Consider the following 21,868-nt stretch of genomic DNA (forward strand, 5'->3'; position numbering starts at 1 on the left):
ATGACGAAAAAAAAGTGAAAGTATGATGATTTTAGAGTGTTTTTCGTGTTTTTTTTTTCTTTTTTTTTTTACGTGGAAGCCTAACTAAAGACAATTAAATCTTTATAAATGGAAATGTTTTTAACCATTTTTTTCTTTATTTTATCACATTCTCTATATGCCGCTATTAATAAATGATTTCCTTTCGTTGATATAATGAAATGGGTGTTTGAGATTTGTGGGTCGGTATTTGGTTGTGAAAATTGAGTAGTTGAGGAAGTGTTTGGGAGATTGATTGAATTTTTAAAATTTTAAGATATGAAAGTATTTTTATACTTTGAATTTAAATTTATAAATTTCAAAATCATTTAATCAATTTAAAAAATAAAGTCTACATATAATATGATATGTTAGTCTCCTAGAAATGTCCAAAAATCTTGATTGTTCCAACCTCAAAAATTCAAATTAGTAGAGCAATTTCACTTAATATTTGGAAACCAATTCTATGACAATTTTTTTGTTATTTAAAATATGAATTAAGAAAATTGAGTTTCAAAGCATTCAACAATATTGTGGTAAAACATAAATATTATACAACAAAATGAGTATTATAAATAGGTGTTAAACAGCATAAAAATTATTTCAAATAAATTTGCAAACTATCCACACATCATGCGGAAAATTATTTAGTTTGCAACAAAGATTGAAGACCACAGTCCATTTCCATTACACCACATATTTTTCATTCTCAAGCCTCTTAGTAAATTCATAAGTTTTTACTACACAAATCAACAATTTGACTGAAGACCTAAAGGCTAAAAGTTGGTTAAGTAACCCTCACTCAAGTACCAGCTCCAAGTAGCTCACAGTAAACAGTAAAAGAAAGAGCTTATTGCAAAGCATTTTTCACTTTTGTGCAACTGATATGCCAAGACATTAATTAGACATGTGAAAGCATAGGCAAGTGCACGTTCTTTCCAAGTAACCAAGAGACAATCCTATCGCCTTTGGAAATTAAACATCTGGATGGAAAATGCAAAGGTAAATGCAAATAGCACTGCAAATCCAACAATAACAGCCGCAACCACTCCCAAAAAGTCATGTTTAAAACCCATGTAACTCTCCACAAAACCTTTCACTGTTTCACCTGTGTCGAGCGTATTCGTCAAATCTCCAAACTGTGATGCAACAAGTCCATACAAAGTCCAAGATACTGGAGATAGCCAGTAGTACCATCTCCACCATATGGGCATCCTCTGTAATTGTCAAGATAAAGACAAAGTGAAAGAAGTTATTAAAAGTCATCAGTATCTGGAAGTGCTAAAAACCCTTCAATCCGGAAAAGTATAGTGAACACTTACTGTTCTTGGGATCACAAATCCAGAAAACAGGTTCCATATTCCATAAAACGCAGCGGAAGCAATTTGACCAATTTGTTGAGTTGGTGTCATGGCTATTGTCATCATGCCATAGAAGGTGAAGTACAATAAAGTGAAGTACATCAAAAATTGATACCAAAGGAATTTGGTAACAGTCCATTGAAATCCAATCATTGCATAAACAATGACACCATACACAACTGATTGTGCCAAGATATATGGCAGCTCAATCACAACCTGTGAAAAAGAGAGAGGATATAGAAACTCAATGAACTTACAGAATATTCATTATATATGAAGGCCTTTTTATTTATTTTTGGCTAAGACATTATATATGAAGTTTGTAAATGAATTTAGGACCCTTTTACCTGAGCAAATGCATATGCCAAGGCTGAATACATTCCAGCAGCCTTTTCTCTATAGAAAACTATTCGTTCAACAGCCACTACTGGCTGCACAGAGGAACTATTTTGGATCCCTAGGAACAGCACAGCAGCATACATGGAACCCATTGCATTAAATAGATCTTGCTGCTTTGAGCTGTAATTTACAAATCAAAGTTGAATTATAAATCAGAAATAACAACAAAACAGTTTAAACTTTTATGTATTTTCTAAGTTCTCAAACTTACATTTTGGAGCCAAGGTCCCAGAACAATGTCCCAAACATCACTGCTATGATAGTTGTAAAGCAGAATCTTATGGCTGTGTATGGTGGGTTACGATAATAAGACCAATTTTGTTTCCATAAGCAAGCAATGAATTGGGTGGAAAATGAACGAGAGTATTGAGTAGGGTAATAGATATCCTTTGATTCAGGAGCAGGTGTGCTCAGTTCTTTGATAAGTGCCTTGTTTCTCCTGATCACATACCACACAGTTGTATAAGCTTAAGCAAAAAGTTTAAGCGACATAACTGTCACAAGGGTTTTTAGCATTTTTCTAAGAGGTTGTAGAAAATATATCATTTATTCCTGTCGTGTGTAAAACACATACCTATAGAGTTCTGAATTTTTGTAAACATCAGTAAAATCAACACCCAAAGCTGTTTCTTGAGCTAAACTGGTAGTTTCCAACATCCAAGTTGCCGGGTTATAACCATCTTTGATTCTCTCGACTCCTTCGATTCCCTTGATGAAAAGAAAAGGCCATATTCTATCACAATTCTGCAACTCAGATTAAGATTTGAAGTTGAAAGTTTGATTTTTTATTTTTTATTTTTTTTTTCTTTTGGCCTTTGGGCCATTTCATTCTACCTCAAAATAATTGATTAGATGTTGGGAATGATGACCCAGCGGCCCCACATAAACTTCGTGTCCTCCACGCTTCATAAGGAATAGCTGCAACCCCATAATTTTTTTGATCAAATTCAAAAGTATTAGAAAAGAAGGCACAAAAAATCATCACCAAATTTTTGATCAATTAACATTTCTCACCTCATCAAATGCTTCAAATATGTCAATGCTCGGCTGATGGATAGTGCAGACAACTGTTCTTCCAGTGTCTACTGTGTTCCTGACAGTTCTCATTACAATTGCTGCAGCTCTTGCATCTAGCCCTGATGTTGGCTCATCCATGAATATTATAGAGGGGTTAGCCACTAGCTCAACTGCAATCGTTAGCCTCTTGCGCTGCTCAGTGGAGAGGCCACTCACACCAGGCAACCCAACTATTGCCCGCTCTAATGGCTTGAGCTCCACAAGCTCCATAACTTGCTCAATGAACATCTGCATCCAAGAATAAAAATCAAGATTATAGGGGATGTTGTAAAATTAATTTCTTTAGCCAATGGTTTAATAGTAACTTGAGTATTTTGTCAGTTTTAGTGGAACAACAATAGCTTATTATAAACAAATTTATGTAGAGTAAATAAGAATAATAATCAACAAGTTTGGAAGCTGATCAGGGATAAGATAAACTACAATAATGATGATCAAACTTGTACGAGAATGTCTAGACTCCCCATTTGAGCTTGAGCTAAATTAGAGCCTGATCACCGCTCTACATTGGGGATTTGCAAACCAATTCTGAATTGGCTTGGCTTGTATATAGATATGAGTTGCACTTAAAGAAATATGACAAATATATATCCCAAAACAGATTTGGTATCAGATATCACCTGTCTGGTTTCAAAATTAACTTCTTGCGATAAACGAAGCCAAGCTGAGAAGAGCAAGGACTCATAGACAGTAACACAAGGGGAGTGGATGTCATTTTGCTCACAGTATCCAGAAATTCGGGCAAATGTTTCTTGCTTCTTTGGGTACCCAGAAATTTTAATGTTCCCATCTATATATCCCCCAGTTTTTCTACCAGCCAGCACATCCATTAGAGTAGTTTTACCAGCACCACTAACGCCCATCAAAGCTGTGAGAACACCAGGCCTAAAAGTGCCACTCACACCTTCCAGAAGCACCAATTTATCCCCAGGGACACCTTGATTCTTCATTTCCTGTAAGTTCAATACATTCACTTGCGATGTTTGGAACAGGAAGTTAACTTTACTTATTAGAATATAGAAGAGTAAATTTGGAAGTTAAAAACTATAAACAATTTCAAACTCTCATTTAAAAACCTGTGGCATGTCAACAGAGTATGTAATGTCATCAAAGGTGATGGAATGTGGTTTAAATGGAAGAATCATTCCTTTTTGCCTGCTTTTATTGGCCTCAACAGCAGTGTCTTTCACCAAAGATGTTGAATTGGACAAGGAACTTTCAGTTCGAATCTCATCACCATTCTCTGCACGTCAATATAAATATATGAAGTAATAACCCGTGTGATGCACCGGAAAGGAAAGTTGAACTAAATATTATTTTTATCTCTTTTATTTTGTCTAAATAAAAAATTTGTTATATTAAAGTTATTGTTATATCTAACAATATAAAGTTATTGTTAGGCATTTGTTATGTTATTGTTTCTATATTAAACTATCTATCCACCATTTAATCAAAATATGATGTGACAAAATTCTAAATAAAAGATTTAATATATAATAGAATTTAAAACTATTTAAAAAATATATACTTGAATTATTATGTGTAAAATTGCGAGCCTTCAAAAGTTTATGTTACAAAAGATTAGAAGGTCAACAAAAAGTCAAACCACTTCAGTTTTATATATAACTAGTCGCATACACGCGCATTGCGCGCGGTAATTTTTTTAGGATGGTCGCATTAAATATTTTATTAATACTATAATTTTAATTATTAACCATTTGATTTTCATTAGTTTTTAAGTTAACAAAAACCTTAAATATACCTTTTTTTTTAATATTTTTATTTTTTTTATTTTTTTACCTTTACAAACACACACACATAGTGAATCTTTACACATACCTTTAAAAAAACTCTATATATTCCACTTTCTTGGATGCGTAAAATTATAGACTACTACTCCATAATGATAGTGGTTAATTAATTTTTATTTTTTATTTTTTAGTGATCTCATTTGTAACGCTTCTTACCATTATCATATATTTACTAACTGATGATTTTCATAACAAAGACGATAAATGAGAGGTAGCATTATTCATTAGATTTTCGAAAGTAATAGTGCATGAAAATTATATATATATATATATATATATATATATATATATATATATAAGGTTAAATGAAATGTCAAAAAATGGATTTTTAAATTTTCTAACTTTATTTCTTATGTAATTTCTACTACTATCAGAGAACATCTATTTTTATTTATGATTAATATGGTTTCCATAGTTAGAATTTGATTAGTTTTAAATTTAAATTTAGTACTATGATTGTATTTAATTGTTGATTGTTGATTTAATTTTTTAAGTGAATTTAACGGTTTATGTTACTACGCTGTAAAGTTTTTAATGTTCTCCACACGGTAATTTCTATTTTATTTTTTACTTCTCCTAAAAACCTCTTTGTTTTCCAATCAACGATTACTAATTGACGTTTGGTTTTTTTTTTTCTTTATCTACTCTTTATTATTTTGTATTGGTTTTTTTCTATACCATCTCTCTCTCTCTCTCTCTCTCTCTCTCTCTCTCTCATTGGCAACCTATCGTTTTCCAAAATTTGATGATGATTCTATGACATTAAATATGCATTATTAGTTTTTTTTTTTTTTTTTTTAATTTAGTGTTTCTAACTTGATTTGTTTTGTATTTCATTCTTCCTTTGATGCATTGGGTGTGAGAATGAGTGTTTTCCTATCATTACTCCACTTAATGTGGACAATTTTATTTATTTAATTTAGGCAAAATATTATATTTAAAATTTTTAAAAATAAAAAAGGAGTGGAAATATAAATAATTTAATGATATATATATGGGGGATGTGGTTGAATTTAAATATTAAATAAAATGATATGAGAAAAAAAATAAAAATAAAATACATAACAATAAACACTAACTTATCCAAATAATTCTATGTAATATAATAATAGTACATTCTTATATACTATTTTTAATTATTTATAATGAAATATGATAATATTTAACAATCAAAGACATAAAAAATAAAAAATAAAAACTTAAAACACAAAGCTAAATCCCATAAACCAAAATAGAGCTCTAAAGAATACAAAAACTTTATTAGGCTAAAATAGAGATGCAAGAAAAATAAAAATAAAAATCTACCAAAAAATTGAGGGAGAAAGAGTGGGAAATAACCACTTTTCTGTGAGATAAAATTATGTAAAGAATAGAAGAGTGAATGATAAATTTATACTAAGAGGATGATAATATAAAAAAAACAAAATAAAGGAAGATAAAAGGAAAGAGGAAGAGTGATATCAAGGTAGAATTTTTGGGGAGATGAAAAGGTAAAGAGAATGAGAAAGGTTGAAGAAAGTGTAAATGTTAAAAAAAAAAAATGAGTACAATTTGATGAGCACAATTTTCTTTTAATTGAATTTAAGTAAAATATTACATTTTTTATTTTTTAAAACAAAAAGAGAGAGAAAATATAAATAATTTAATGATAATGAGGATGTGGTTGAATTTCAATATTGAGTAAAATGGAAGAGAAGAAAAAAATAAGAAAAATTAAAAGATATAGCAATAAACACTAAATTATCCAAATTATGCTATGTAATGGAATACTATTTTATTTTTATCTACTGTCTTTAATTTTTTATAATGTAATTGGATAAAATTTAACAATCAAAGCGCAAAATAATAATAACTTAAAACACAAAACTAAATCATATCAACATAAATTAGAGTTCTTAAAAATACAAAAATTTATCAACCTAAAGCGGAGATGCAATAAAAAATAAAAATCCACCAAAACATTGAGAGAGATAAAAATCCACCAAAACATTGAGAGAGAGAGAGAGACAGAGAGAGAGAGAGAGAACCTTTTTGTGAGAGAAAATTATGCAAAGAATGGAAAAGAGTGGCAAATTTATAGTAAGAGGGAAGGGATAAGAAGAGACAAATAAAGGAAGATGAAGAGAAAGATGAATAGCAATATTAAAGTAAAGGGTAGTGGGGGATGAAAAGGTGAGGGAAGAAGAAAGGTTGAAGGAAATGTAAATATTTTAAAAAATAAGTGAATGTAAAAAAAAATTATAGGAAAATTGGAAATAAAAAAGAAATATATATAGATATTAAAACCGACAAAGATGAATATGTAAAGTCAATAATCTATTTATATATATATATATATATATATATTTGTAAAAAAAATAGGAATAAATATTAATTATGTGGCGAATGACGTGATGATGAGGTGGCGCAACAGGAGCTCAGCAACTATAAATGCCACGCTTCAGCTTTTTATTTTTTATATTGCATCTCCGCTTTAGGTTGATAAATTTTTGTATTTTTAAGAACTCTAATTTATGTTGAGAGAGATAAAAATCCACCAAAACATTGAGAGAGAGAGAGAGAGAGAGAGAGAGAAAATTATGCAAAGAATGGAAAAGAGTGGCAAATTTATAGTAAGAGGGAAGGAATAAGAAGAGACAAATAAAGGAAGATGAAGAGAAAATGAATAGCAATATTAAAGTAAAGGGTAATGGGGAGATAAAAAGGTGAGGGAAGAAGAAAGGTTGAGGGAAGAAGAAAGGTTGAAGAAAATGTAAATATTTTAAAAAATAAGTGAATGTAAAAAAAAAAATTATAGGAAAATTGGAAATAAAAAAGAAATATATATAGATGTTAAAACCGACAAAGATGAATATGTAAAGTCAATAATCTATTTATATATATATATATATATATATATATTTTGTAAAAAAAAAAGGAATAAATATTAATTATATATAGATGTTAAAACCGACAAAGATGAATATATAAAGTCAATAATCTATTTATATATATATATATTTGTAAAAAAAATAGGAATAAATATTAATTATGTGGCGAATTATATATATATATATATATATATATATATATATTTGTAAAAAAAATAGGAATAGATATTAATTATGTGGCGAATGACGTGGTGATAAGGTGGCGCAACAGGAGCTCAACAACTATAAATGCCACGCTTCAGCTTTTAGTAATATATTGATAACTGCAGACCCACATGATGCAAGGGAATATAAATATTATGCAATAAGGTGTAATATATAAAAAGTAACAATTACATCAAGTATTGTCTATTTTTAAAAAAAGATTTCTACAAGTTCTTTTTTTTTTTTTTTTAATCTTTTTATCTTGACAAATATATAAAATTTTTTTATATGTTTGATTAATATTTTTTTAAAGTGATTCTTATAACTTTTATTGTAGTGTATTATATTTGCTTAATATACAACTAAACTTTATAAGTTTCAAATTTATTATTCAAATTTCTCATCTCTTAAGGATTAAGGAAATTATCATAATAATCAAAACTCATTACAAAATTATAATGTTATTTTAGCCAAAATTAAAATGAAACTAAAGGAATAAATAATAGGCTTTATAATAATTTATTACTCAAACAATTGGTAGGCATATTCAAATTCTTGTTTCCACTAAAACTAAGTATTAATCCAAACTAAAATTCAACCAAAGTTATAAAAGGGAATGAGAAGACTTTTTGATGGGATATTTAATATATATATATATATATATATATTAAAAAAAAATCAACTTTAATTAGAGTTATAAGAAAGAACAAAAATTCACCGAGAGAGAGAGAGAGAGAGAGAGATGAATGAGTGGATAATGATATGGATTAAATGAGATAATGATATCAAATTTACATAAAATAAAATGGATGGGAGAAAAGTCAAAATATAAAAAAGAGGAAGGAAATATAACAGTAAAGTAATGGAAAGATAAAGAGGCAATAAAAAAGAAGGGAAATATTGGAAGAATGTCACAGTAGGTATGTAAACTAATAGGGAGAAGAACAGTTTTTTTTTTTTTTAAAGATGAAAATAGGGGAAGAAAAGTTTAAATAGAGAAAAGAAAATATAAAAAATAAATAAATGACGTGTCTGCTGATGTGGCTTAATAAGAATATAGCAACAATAAATGCTACGATTTTAACTTTTAGTAATATATAGATATAGATTATATAGATCAGCAGTTCAGCACCTGAGGCATAACATGAGCTAAAAACACAACGCAGACATAATAGATGATCTTATCACCTATGTCAATTTTGTGATCGGAGCTATTTCTTCTGTGTAGTGAGTGACTACCTTCTCTTGTTCCGTCACTGTGTTCAGTGCTTTGATTTTCTTCTTCTTTAATAGTAAGTGACTTCCTATATGCTGCACAATCATTTGCATAGCATTAGGACATAGGCTTCTTCTAGTTTATAAGTGTTAAATTGAAAAAGTTTGTGATACCCACGGTTAAGGTAAGTAAGAGCCAGTGTGAAACTGATGTTGAAAAGTAATATATATCCGATCATTGCCCCTACGCCTATCCAATACCAATATTGATGTCGGGGGAACCCACGGGACTTCAAAACTGCTAGTCCCAGATTTTCCGTTGAGTTTGCAATAACCTTAAATATGAATGTAACATGAGACAGCAGAGGATAAACCAAATGAAAAAGACACAAAGGACTCTGTTTAAGAATTTACTTTGTTCCAACTTTCCCCATAAAACTCATTAGCCATTATTGCGTTCTGTGCATACATCATGGGTGATATCCAGTAGCCCCATATCCACCACTTTTTTATATCCTCTGCAGCATTAAGGAAAAAAAGAAGCAGCATCATGGAAGGAGTCTAATTTGGAGAAAAGCAGTAATTTGATCAGTAAATTTATTAAACTATATTATATTATACCTTTTGACAGGACAAACCCCCCCAATGCAAAAAGCACGAGCAGTGCAAATGAACCAAATGTGTTGGCAACAACCATGCTCCTACCCACTGCTGCTATAAATCGGAATAATCCAGAAGCCATCTGGTTAATAAGTACAAGCAGAAGGTATGTCCTAAAAAATCTGCAATATGTACATCCGTCGTTTATCATTTGAAAAAAGAAAAAAGAAAAAGAAAAACACTTTGCAAGTTTTCAATAAATTGATTATAATTATTACTTGCTTACCTTCCTACATATGGGTCAAATCCAACGGCATAGTAGGTAATGCATTCCCACACAGCGACTTCCACACATGAAACAGGGATCTTAAGGATCCATGTTGGAAGTGCATATGCCCATGGAGGAAAAAAGAGGAGGTCCCTCTGCTTGTAATAAACAGGAAGCCAATCAATGGTCATGGGAAGGTCTGCCATTCCATTAAACATAATCATAATCACACTGAAGTACAAAGCACCAGTATAAATTCCTCCATCATTGATTGAATCACGATGCATCTCGGTTCGCAGAAAAAGTGTTGATGTAATCAGTGCCATTAGAATAAGCTAACAGCACATAGAAAAGGGATATGTCAAAATCATGCACTACCAAAAAGTGTAATGCAAAGATAAAAATGAACTAAAAATCCACCTGGGCAATCTTGAAAATGTAGACAAATGCATTCCTCTTCATAAGCAAGAATTCTCTGGAGAAGCAAGCTTGCAGGAGTTCCACTTTTCTAGCACCATACTTTTGAGTTGTTAAGGCAGCTGGGTGGCTCTTGCTCTTGTCAAATGGAATTGCAAGTTCATCTTGAATCCCCCTTCCCACATGGAATGATTGAAATGCCTTGACAAATTCATCGACTGTGACAATACTGTAAGGTTCATTTTCACGTGCCCAATACTGTTTTTGATCTTTATGTGATGTCACCTATAAAAATTTTATTATGCGTAAGGATTCAAAATGAGAGTCTGCATGTAATGCTCAAATTTAGGAGATCAATTACTTCTCTTTTAATAGATTAATCAGACAAACCTATATCTACACTTACTTCTTGAAGAAAGTCAGCCACGCCTTTCCTCTGAGGACATTTAAAGCCCACGGATTCAAAAAACTCAAGCACTTGTTCACGGGGACCCTGGTACACAATCTGGCCATTGGAGAGGAGAATAATATCATCAAAAAGATCATAAGTCTCTGGTGGTGGCTGAAGGAGTGAGATGAGAGCAGTTCCATGGAGAATCTGAATATTTTGCTTGAGGCAATTCACAATTTGAAAAGTTGTCGAGCTGTCCAAACCAGTAGATATCTCATCCATAAACAGGCCATTGGTTAGTCCAGCGAGCATCTCACCTTTCAATTAAATGTCAGAGACAGACAGTTAATTTTTTAATAAAAAAGTTTTATGTACATTGATGTTTACAATTGAGTTTACCTGTTGTAACACGCTTCTTTTGTCCTCCTGAGATACCCCTTAACATTTGATCCCCAACCATGGTATCTGCGCACACTTCCAATCCCAAAACCTGTAATGAAGTGACCTCAAATAATTGATAAATTGGGTAAAGCTGTTGTGGAACTTTGACACTCCATGCTGATGTTACCTTTAGAATATAATCTGTAACGATGCTTGTCTTCTGGCCTTCAGTTGATGCTCCCTTAAAATAGCAGAAGCCAAAATAAAACCAAATAACATGTCAATCGCCATGAAAGCAAATTCTCTAGACCAGAAAGGGTAACACTATTTAATCTTAATTTGAGCTACACTATTTAGCATTTATCATTTACTGAGGTAGAGAATAAGTTATTGACAACAGCTTCTTTCTTACCTTCATGAAGATATCGATATCTGGATCAGGCATAATACCGCCTATCTTCTCTCTTCTAGACAACTCTGCTAGCATCTCTGCAAATTTCCGAAATAGTATGCAGTGGACTCAGGTATTACAATTACACACAAATCAATCATGATTCATTCTTATAATTAAACTTTGAGAAATAAAAAATGAAGAGTAACCCCTATAAATTGACTAACCGTGGCGCCATCCAACCCCCTGGCATCTTCCAGAGAAGGCAAATGTTTCCCTTACAGTCATTTCTGCAATATGGATATCATGTTGACTGATGTAAGCAGTAGTTCTCTGGGGAATAAACTCGTGCATGTTATGGCCATTATAAGTCACCCTTCCTGAAACCTGGAGAAGAAATTTAAGTTCTGTATTCGCAATAAGACTAATTGACTGAAAGTATAAAGCTAAACTAATGAAAAAAAATTAAAGTCTTGTTGAAAACTTTGTTCACCTTCAATTTTGGGTCAAGCTTTCCAGCCAAAGCCAGTAAGAGTGTGGTCTTCCCAGAACTTGGGGGGCCTAATAGTAAGGCCATTCTGGAAAATGCATATGAACAAAATAAGATACAAGTGCACCAATAGCCTAAATTGAATTAAAATTTTTTCCAATAATTATAATTCATTTCAAGAATATGAACTGAACTTGCTTTCTCACCTGCCAGGCTTGATGATTCCACTAACATCTTGAAGAATAGACAAATGTTTCTTTTTACTTGGAAGAATATGGAGATTAATCAAGGCACCCTTCAAAATCAAAGGACAAAAGTAAACAGTAAAAATCAAAATAAAAGAAGAAAAACTATTGACCAAAAAAAAAAAAAATCAATATTTGTATAATATTAATAACAAATGTTGAATGTGTTTATGCATTGTTACCTCCAATATGTTAAAAAAGAAGTTAAAAAATGTAGGCAGAGCTCTGCTTCCAACATGAACGTCTGCTTCTACCTTTAGATGCTCAAATCGGACTTCAATTGTTGGAAGTTCAATTCCAACCCTATCAAAAATCAAAAAACAAGAAACAAGAAAACTTATGACTGAAATTTATAGAAGATACAGACCAAAATAAAAAGGAGTAATGATAGGGATACAACACAATTTTCTACAAAACGTTGCAAATGAATTAGTTACCAATCACAAAAAAGTAATTTAATATTGATTTATTATGTTATTGAATTGACATTAATCGCGTATATTGCCACGACAATTTGTAAACTTTTTATAGTGGCAAACTCCACTATTGCGCAAGTGGTCACATATCATTTATGTATAAAGTTTAAATAAGAAGAAAATAAACACACCAAAAAAAAAAAGCGATAAAAGAACTTGCCTATCTAAGCGGTTCTTGAGCTGCAACAAGAACTTCTCATTGTCCTCTTCGGGGACCTTCACCAACCTATCTAGCAAACTCTTCTTTTCATGATGTCTAAGATCATGTATATCGACTTCACTGGCCTGGCCTTCCTCTGTAGTCAGTAAACCTTTCTTCAACCGGTTGAAAGTAGGAAGTTTTTCAAGTGCAGCCCATTTAAGAGCTTCTTCATCTTCTTCATCATGGAAAGACCTCGAGTAAGCATCCACGCCACCACTCCTCCATGACGAACTACCTCTTCTAAAGCTACCAATTATACCCGCGTTATGAAGATCAGGAGCTTCCATGCTTTCGCAACAACAGCACAGCTAAAAATCAAAACCCAACAAAGATTTCAAACTCTGTGACAAGACCAACATCTCAAACTTTATGACTTGAAATTGTTCAAAATAAATAAATAAATACACAAACTCTCTTTCTTAGAGATAGTGATTCAGATTCTGAAAGAGAAAGTTGACACTAATATCTAGAGGCTCCATGGACTGAGAACCACCATATCAGTGAGCGGAGAAGAGATATTACTTTACAGTCACTAAATTGCATAGATTCGTCAACCGATTTTCCTTAACCGTATTCGACTTTGTCAAACAACTGCATGATTGGCCACTAGTGTTCTTTATTAGTAAGCAAAGTCATCACCATTATAATGGGCAATGCACTTCAAAAAAAATTTCCCAACCTTCTTAAGATAAGGAGATAGGTGAGAGTTTGAATCACAGACAGAACACTACAAAAAAATTATCACTATTTTACTTTGTAACTACTTGAACTTCATGTACTTCAATGATCACTCAAAGTGAAGTTACAGATACTGACTTATTATGTTGTTAATCATATGTTTGTCACATTTAGATATTTATAAGTTTTTACATGAAAATTTGTAATACATATAACACTTTTCTAATCATTAACATCAAGTAATCTAGTGGCAGTGCAGGCTTTATGTTCGGATGCACCTTTTCTTCTCCATCTGTCACTCTCATTTTTAATCGTTTGCCGGCCGGTACCAGTGCCATTTTTGAGTGTTTTCGTACCAGTTTTTTTTTTTTTTTTGTTTGAACACCGTCACATCTAACATTATGAAACCTTCATGCGAAGGATCATGGTATCATGGAGAAATCATTAATTTCATTTTTATATCTAATATAAGCTATAGTGTTAATGTGTTGCTCCCTGTAAGACACCCCCCTCCCCAAAAAACAAAAAAAAAAACAAAAAACCCAATTAACCTCCAAAAAAAACCTAGGATTCTACTATGATTACATAGGTAATTTGGTCAAAACACACGGATATGAGTCAACTTTAACACTACCTATTAAATAATCGTTTCATAACCTTCTAACCTTAACACGATCGGGTAATGAAGTGGGTTGACATGACACAACCCACTTGATACGTTTAACAAATGGATCATGTTAAGTGGACAAATGCAATCTGACCCATTTCAACCCGCTTGATATTAAACAAGTTGAGTTAAAACAAATACAACTCATTTAAACCACTTCAAAAAAGCAACTCATTTCAACATGTTTGATCTGATTAATATTACCTTAAATTTAATAAACAACAAATTTTATACAAGCATATAACATCAAAAATATATATTAAACATACAATTTGAAAGTTAATAATAACATCAAATACTCAAAATATATCGTCCAAAAGTTCAAAATAATATCAAAGTACTTAATAAATATTAAGTCCATAATGTAGTATCATCCATCTAGAAAGAAGTTCTTAAAAAAATATAACATCCAAGATGAAGTCCATACATGAATAATTGGGTCATTTCACATCAACATGAATAAATTAACATTTCAAACATGTCAATTGAGGGTTAAGTGCATCATCCCGCTTCTAATACGTTTCTTATCATATTACTTTCTTATCATATTTCTACTAAGGCCCTACCCTAACCCATAAAAACCAATGTAATGTTCATAGGTCTTGCCAAACATTTCCATTCCTACCATAAGTGACTATTTCTTGATATCCCACTTTATATATATATATATATATATATATATATAAACAGGTTCCAATTAACTCAACTGGTAAAGTTTCTTATTATCAAATAAAATATCTTAGGTTCAATCTCTACATACATAAAAAACCAAAATACTATAATTTTTTTTTATTAGAGGTAAAAATCCTACTCTAGTCTAATTATAATATATTTTTATTAGAGGTAGAAATTCTACTTTAGCATAAGCTAAATATATGTGTGCGAAATTCTTTTCTAAAAACTTGAACCTCGACCATTCCCCCTCCAACCTTACAAAAACTTGTACTTGTAGAGTTACCATCATGCCAATATTCTACTACAAAATTGATAGTAGGTAGAAATTTTACTCTAACCTAATTCAAGTACGAGTGTGAAGTTTTTTCCTGGAGGCTTAAACTCTGACCCTTAACCTCCATTCCATAAGAGCTTGTACTTGTAAAGTGATAATCACAGCAAGTGTCCACTGTAGATTTGACATACTATCATATTTATCAAAAATTTAAGGATTAAAAAATCATACTTAATTACACATCATTTTCCATAATGAAATTTTAAAGGTACCATCAATATTACTATTAAATATTCACATATGAATGGTGTAATTAGCCATATCTTTGATGAAAGTATTTTGTTTGGTATTTCAAAATTGACACACCAATTTGATTCTTAAAAAAGAATAAAACAATTTATAATACTTTTGTAGTGTATCCTAAAATCACTCTTATCAAAAAAGTGCTAATTGTTATAGCAACTTTGTTTTAGTAATCCCATAAAAATAAAACCTTTTATAATATTTAGTAAAAGTATAATATAAAAAAAAAAAAAAAAAAAATTTACTAAAAGAAGGATAACCAAGTCTTATCGTGATTTTATTTTCTTTAGGATTGCTATGTGGCCAAATCTCCATAAAAGTTTCCATCGAACTTTTCGTTTGACCTCCATTTGGAATTCTATGAATGGTTATTATTATTATTTTTTTTTTTGGCCCCATTAAAAATCAATAATACAAATGGAAGTTTTTTCCCTAAGAACTATACTTAAAATAGAGCTCTACCCAAATTGTCTCCTAGTTTCTTTCCTTTTTTTTTTGTTTTTTTTTTTAAATTCTTTTTTCTTCTATTGGCACTGTAGTTTGTTCAAATCTGATTTTGTTGACATTTTTACAATAAATTTGTTAATTAAAGGAGGCTCTGTTGAAGCTAAGTACATCATGAGTCATAGAGAGTGTCCTCAAGAGAAGTTACTTGAAAAGATCAGAAAGTGTGTACCTAAGAGTGTAAAAGAGAGTCCTCAGCTTAATACTCCTTGGCCAAAGGGAATCCTCACGCAAGTCTTTTCGACCAAGTCAGAGAGTGTACCTATCAAGATCAAAGAGAGTACCCTGTAAAATCTTCTCAGCAAAGGGAATCCTCAACCTAATGTTCCTCAGCCAAGTTAGAGAGTGCCCCTATAAGAGCTAGAGAGAGTACTTTGGAAAGTCTCCTCAGCCTAATAAGAGATTATCCCTGTAAGGGTTAGAACTCTAAGAGAATTAAAAATAAGGAGAGAGAGAGAGAGAGAGAGAGAGAGAGAGAGAGTGTGTGTGTGTGTGTGTGTGTGTGTGTGTGTCTAAGCCCCCTTTTTCCAAATGGTCTTTCCTTCTTTCTTTTATAGAGAAAAGTGTGGTTGTAGGTGCTTAGGAAAATATGTGGTGTTGGGTGAATAGAAAATGTGTGGTTGTATTTATTTTGAGTAAAATGGGACCCCCACACACACTATCTTTCTTTTCTGTCTTTAAGCCTTTCTTTATTAATTTTTAACTTTTATTTTTATTAAATCTAGATTTCATTTAAAAATGAAATGAAGCTTGACAGTTAGATAAACACCTGTAAGGGTCAAAGAGAGTACTCTATAAAATCTCCTCAACCAAAGGGAGTCCGAACCTAACGCCCCTCGACCAAATCAAAGCGTGTCCCTGTAAGAATTAGAGAGAATACTCTAGAAAGTCACCTTGGCCTAATGGGAGATAGTCCCTAAGAGGATCAAAACTCTAAGAGAATTTAAGAGAGAGAGAGAGAGAGAGAGAGAGAGAGAGCCCTTTTTCCAAATGGCCTTTCTTATTTTATATTGAAAAGTGGGGTTGTTAGTGCTCAAGAGAAATTGGGTGAATAGAGAATGTGTGGCTTTATTTGTTTTTGTAAAATGGGACCCCACAAGCACTATCCTTATGTTCTTTTCTTTTCCCTTTCTCTATTAATTTTTAATTTTTTTTTTTTTTTTAATCTAGATTTCGCTTATAAATAAAATGAAGCCTAATAGTTAGATAAATACCTGTGAGGGTTAGAGAAAGTACTTTGTAGAATTTTCTCGACCAAAGGGAGTCCGAGCCTAATACTCCTCGGTCAAGTCAAAGAGTGTCCCTATGAGAGTTAGAGAGAATACTCTGGAAAGTCTCCTTGGCCTAATGGGAGATAGTCCCTAAGAGGATCAAAGCTCTAAGAGAATTAAAAAGGAGAGAGAGAGAGAGTAAGCCCACTTTTTCCAAATGGTCTTTCTTCATTATATATAGAAAAGTGTGGTTGTTAGTGCTCAAGAGAAATTGAGTGAATTTAAAATGTGTGGTTCTATATATTTTTGTAAAATGGAACCACACACGCACTATCCTTATTTTCTCTCATTTTCCCTTTCTTTATTAATTTTTAGATTTTCCTTTAATCTAGATTTCACTTATAAATGAAATGAAGCCTAATAGTTAGATAAATACTTGTAAGGGCCAGAGAGAGTACTTTGTAGAATCTCCTCAACCAAAGAGAGTCTGAGCCTAATGCTTCTCGGCCAAGTCAAAGAGTGTCTGAGCCTAATGCTTCTCGACCAAGTCAAAGAGTGTCCCTATGAGGATTAGAGAGAATACTTTGGAAAGTCTCCTCAACCTAATGGGAGATAGTCCTTAATAGGGTCAGAGCTCTAAGAGAATTAAAAAGAAGGAGAGAGAGAGAGAGAGAGGGAGAGCCCTTTTTCCAAATGGTCTTTCTTCATTTTCTTCATTTTATATATAAAAAAATATGGTTGCAAGTGCTCAAGAGAATATGTGGTAGTAGGCGAATAGAGAATGTGTGGCTCTATTTGTTTTTTGTAAAATGGGACCCCCCCCCCCCCACATGCACTATCTTTCTTTTCTCTCATTTTCCAAGCTTTATTAATTTAAAAAAAAAAATTTTAAAAATCTAGATTTCACTTATATATGAAATGAAGCATAATAGTTAGATAAATACCTGTGAGAGTCAAAGAGAGTATTCTTTAGAATCTCCTTGACTAAAGAGAGTCCGAGCCTAATGCTCTTTGGCCAAGTCAGAGTGTCCCTATGAGAGTTAGAGAGAATACTTTGGAAAGTCTCATTGACCTAATGGGAGATAGTCCCTAAGAGGATCAAAGCTCTAAGAGAATTAAAAAGAAGGGGAGAGAGAGAGAGAGAGTAAGCACCCTTTTTCCAAATGGTCTTTCTTCATTTTATATAAAAAAATTTGTGGTTGTAAGTGTGCAAGAGAATATGTGTTGGTGGGTGAATAGAGAATGTGGGGGATTCTGGCATTTTACCCTTAATTTTTAAAAAAATTGGCAATATGCCCTTGTTTGCAAACTATATAGGGGCGTGCCCCTGTTTTGATACTCGATTACCCTAAAATTGAGTTCAATTAAATACTCGATTCGTAGAAAATCGAGTTATGCCCGATCAAACTTTTTAAAAAAAAAAAAAAAAAATTTCATGGAACTCGACTTTCAGGAAATCGAGTTCTATGCAAAAAAAAAATTTATAAGTGTAATTGCCCCATATTCAGGGAGCCTTATAGTGGTGTTTTTAAGCCCTATAGTGACGTTTTAAATCCCTATAGCGGCGTTTTCTGGCAAAATTTTTTATAATCCCTAGTTCAGAGAGCCCTATAGTGGCGTTTTTAAGCCCTATAGTAACGTTTTAAATCCCTATAGCGGCGTTTTCCTGCAAAAATTTTTATAAGTCCCCATTCCAGGTTCAAGGAGCCCTATAAAGGCGTTTTTAAGCCCTATAGCGGCGTTTTGGAACTCGACTTCCCTAAAATCGAGTTCCATGCATTTTTTTTTTTGTTGTAGTTTTATTGGGCATAACTCGATTTTTTACGAATCGAGTATTTTATTGAAACTCGATTTTAAGGTAATTGAGTATCGAAACAGGGGCATATCCTTATATAGTTTCGAAATAGGGGCATATTGCTAAATTTTTTTAAAAATTAAGGGCAAAAGGCTAGAATCTCCAGAGAATGTGTGGTTCTTTTTTTATTTTTTTTTTGTAAAATTTAATTTTTAATTTTTTTTTTTTTAAAAAAAAATCTAGATGTCACTTATAAATGAAATGAAGCCTAATAGTTAGATATATACCTGTGAGGGTCAAAGAGAGTACTCTGTAGAATCTCCTCAACTAAAGGGGCTTTGAGCCTAATGCTCATTGGCCAAGTCGGAGAGGTTTAGAGAGAATACTTTGGAAAGTCTCCTTGACCTAATGGGAGATAGTCCCTAAGAGGATCAGAACTCTAAGAGAATTAAAAAGAAGGAGAGAGAGAGAGAGAGAGAGAGAGAGAGTAAGCACACTTTTTGCAAATGGTGCTTCTTCATTTTATATAAAAAGTGTGGTTGTAAGTGTTCAAGAGAATATGTGGTGGTGGGTGAATAGAGAATATGTGATTCTGTTTGTTTTTTTTGTAAAATGGGACCTAGCACATGCATTATCTTTCTTTTCTCTCCTTTTCCTTTTCTTTATTAATTTTTAAATTTTTTAAAAAGAAAATCTAGATTTCACATATCAATTTAATGAAGCCTAATAGTTACATAAATACTTGTGAGGGTTAGAGAGAATACTTTGTAAAATCTCCTCATCCAAAGGGAGTCCTCGGCCTAATGCTCCTTAGCCAAGCTAGAAAGTGTCTTTGTAAGGGTTATAGAGAGTACTTTAGAAAATTTCCTTGGCCTAATGAGAGATAGTCCCTAAAAGGGTCAGTGCTCTAAGAAAATTATAAAGAAGAAAATAGTGAGAGGGAGAGTAAGCCCCCCTTTTCCAAAGGACAAAATTTAGCTACAAAATTAGTTGTAGCCTTAACCTATAATCTTACTTAATATCTTTTTTTTGGAGGTGAATTTTGACAAATCTACCATTAGATTACATCTTCTTTTTATATCTTTTATGCTTGCAAAATTTCTAGAAAATTAAAGATCAATAACTATATCATTAAAAAATTGTTTAAATTGCAATATTTTGTTGTTTAAAATTATGCATAAAATATAAGCTTATAGATCATATAATAAATAATATCCAATTGATACAAAATTTGACATATGTATTAAGAGCATAAACAACATGCAATTCAATAGTTAGATTTTCAAAATATGTAACAATTTTTATTTTATTGAGTGAGGTTATAGCCTAAGATTATAACCAATTTTGTAGCTAAACTTTGTCATTTTCCAAATAGTCTTTCTTCCTTTTATATAGAAAAGTGTAGTGGTAGGTGCTCAAGAGAATATGTGGTGATGGGTGAATAGTGAATGTGTGGTATTATTTATTTATTTTAAATGGGACCGCACATGCACTATTTTCCTTTTCTCTTCTTTTCCTTTATGCTATTAATTTTAAATTTTTATTTAAAAACAAATTCCAGATTTCTTTTATAAATGAAATGAAGCCTAATAGTTAGAGAGATATGAAATACAAACTTACATAAGTTTATGTTATAATGTACAATTATCGCTATATTTTATTCTCTATTATAAAATTTTTATAACGATAATGAATTATTACAGAAAGAATTCATGGTCATATTAGCCATTATCTTTTAGTATCAATTTTGAAAGACAACAATAATGTTTTTTTTTTTTTTTTTGGTGAAAAATTATAATTTATCACCATAAACTATACCTCTTTTTACATGCACTCACCCCTGAACTACAAGAGTAAACATCACCTTTTCAAACTAATACCCACGTAACACTTTGTGGCAGGTAAGTTGGACGGAATATGTAGTCACGTGAGTTGCACATGACACTTGCCTAAATAGTAACCCACTAGCCCCACTTAAAATGACCAAAATGCCCTTGTCAAACCTAAAATGTATCCCCAATTTTCTCTAAAATCCTTTTTGGTTGGAGAGAGAAAAATATGAACAAAATGAACAATAAACCTAAAAATTAACATCATACCCAGGAAATGAGATAAACAACAAACCAATTGAGATAAAAAACAAATCCAAATGAACAACAAACCCAAACAACACCAAATCAAACCCAGGAAAAAACCCCATATCACAACATCAAATCAAACCCACACCCAATTCAAAACACCAAATCAATCAAACCAAGAATAAAACCCAAGATCACAACACCAAGTCAAACTCACACCCAATTCACAACACCAAGTCAAACCGACATCCAATCTCAAAATTCCAAGTTGATTCCCTCACACCCAAACACTAAATCAACCAAACACACACCGAGGTGGTGGAAGAACAACCTCTTTTGATTGTGTTGTTCTTATTCCCCTTCTTTGTTGAGTTTGTACAACTATCATCTTACTTTTGTTGTCAGTGGGCTCAAGTCAGATTACATACAGTAACTTCTCTCTTCCTTGTTGGCAAATTGTGGTTGGGTAATAGGGTTTAGATCGGGGTTTTCGGATGCATGATGGGCTATTATCTCTATATTTTGTACATAGAGCAAGATATTGAAAGATTTAATATGCGTTCAATGAGAAGGATTTTGAGAATGATCCAATCTTTTTTTGGTTCCTCATTTTCTCTTTTTGGATCCTAATGCATGATTGGTTGATTTTGGAGAGAGATTCACTTACTCTTTATACTCTTTATTCACACTTTGGTTTAATGAGAGATTTACTCATATGTTTTTTTATTTTAAAATTTTCAAGTTAGAGAGGCATCAAAGCACTAGCATCAAGTGTTTTAAATGCTAAACTTTTAGCATTTAGTACATCGAACACCAAAAACACCATTATACCAAATGTTCCATATGCCAAAACATTTTAGCATTTGT

General features: G+C 31.9%; 1 protein-coding gene across 5 annotated transcripts; it reads right to left on the reverse strand.

Annotated features, from left to right (window-relative positions):
* Positions 1–652: 652 nt before the first annotated feature.
* Positions 653–16,391, reverse strand: LOC115992553 (pleiotropic drug resistance protein 1-like). 5 transcript variants are annotated; one of them, XM_031116763.1, is made up of 25 exons: positions 16,090–16,391; positions 12,775–13,124; positions 12,321–12,441; positions 12,100–12,188; positions 11,897–11,981; positions 11,631–11,790; positions 11,425–11,501; positions 11,200–11,253; positions 11,031–11,121; positions 10,647–10,948; positions 10,244–10,525; positions 9,842–10,158; positions 9,577–9,737; positions 9,370–9,473; positions 9,134–9,290; positions 8,929–9,051; positions 3,932–4,098; positions 3,476–3,808; positions 2,793–3,083; positions 2,613–2,696; positions 2,353–2,486; positions 1,990–2,217; positions 1,727–1,898; positions 1,341–1,595; positions 653–1,235 (listed from the first exon to the last, which is right to left on the reverse strand). In XM_031116763.1, the coding sequence occupies exons 2-25, from the start codon at positions 13,101–13,103 to the stop codon at positions 978–980; spliced, it is 4,374 nt and encodes a 1,457-aa protein (XP_030972623.1). In that variant the 5' UTR covers positions 13,104–13,124; positions 16,090–16,391; the 3' UTR covers positions 653–977. The 5 variants fall into 5 exon arrangements, with proteins under 5 accessions (XP_030972623.1, XP_030972621.1, XP_030972620.1 ...); XM_031116761.1 differs by adding an exon at positions 15,175–15,284 and having other exon boundaries at positions 11,031–11,253; XM_031116760.1 differs by adding an exon at positions 15,175–15,300 and having other exon boundaries at positions 11,031–11,253.
* Between the last annotated feature and the right edge of the window lie 5,477 nt (positions 16,392–21,868).

This window comes from Quercus lobata, chromosome 5 (genome assembly GCF_001633185.2).
Source record: "Quercus lobata isolate SW786 chromosome 5, ValleyOak3.0 Primary Assembly, whole genome shotgun sequence".
NCBI lineage: Eukaryota > Viridiplantae > Streptophyta > Magnoliopsida > Fagales > Fagaceae > Quercus > Quercus lobata.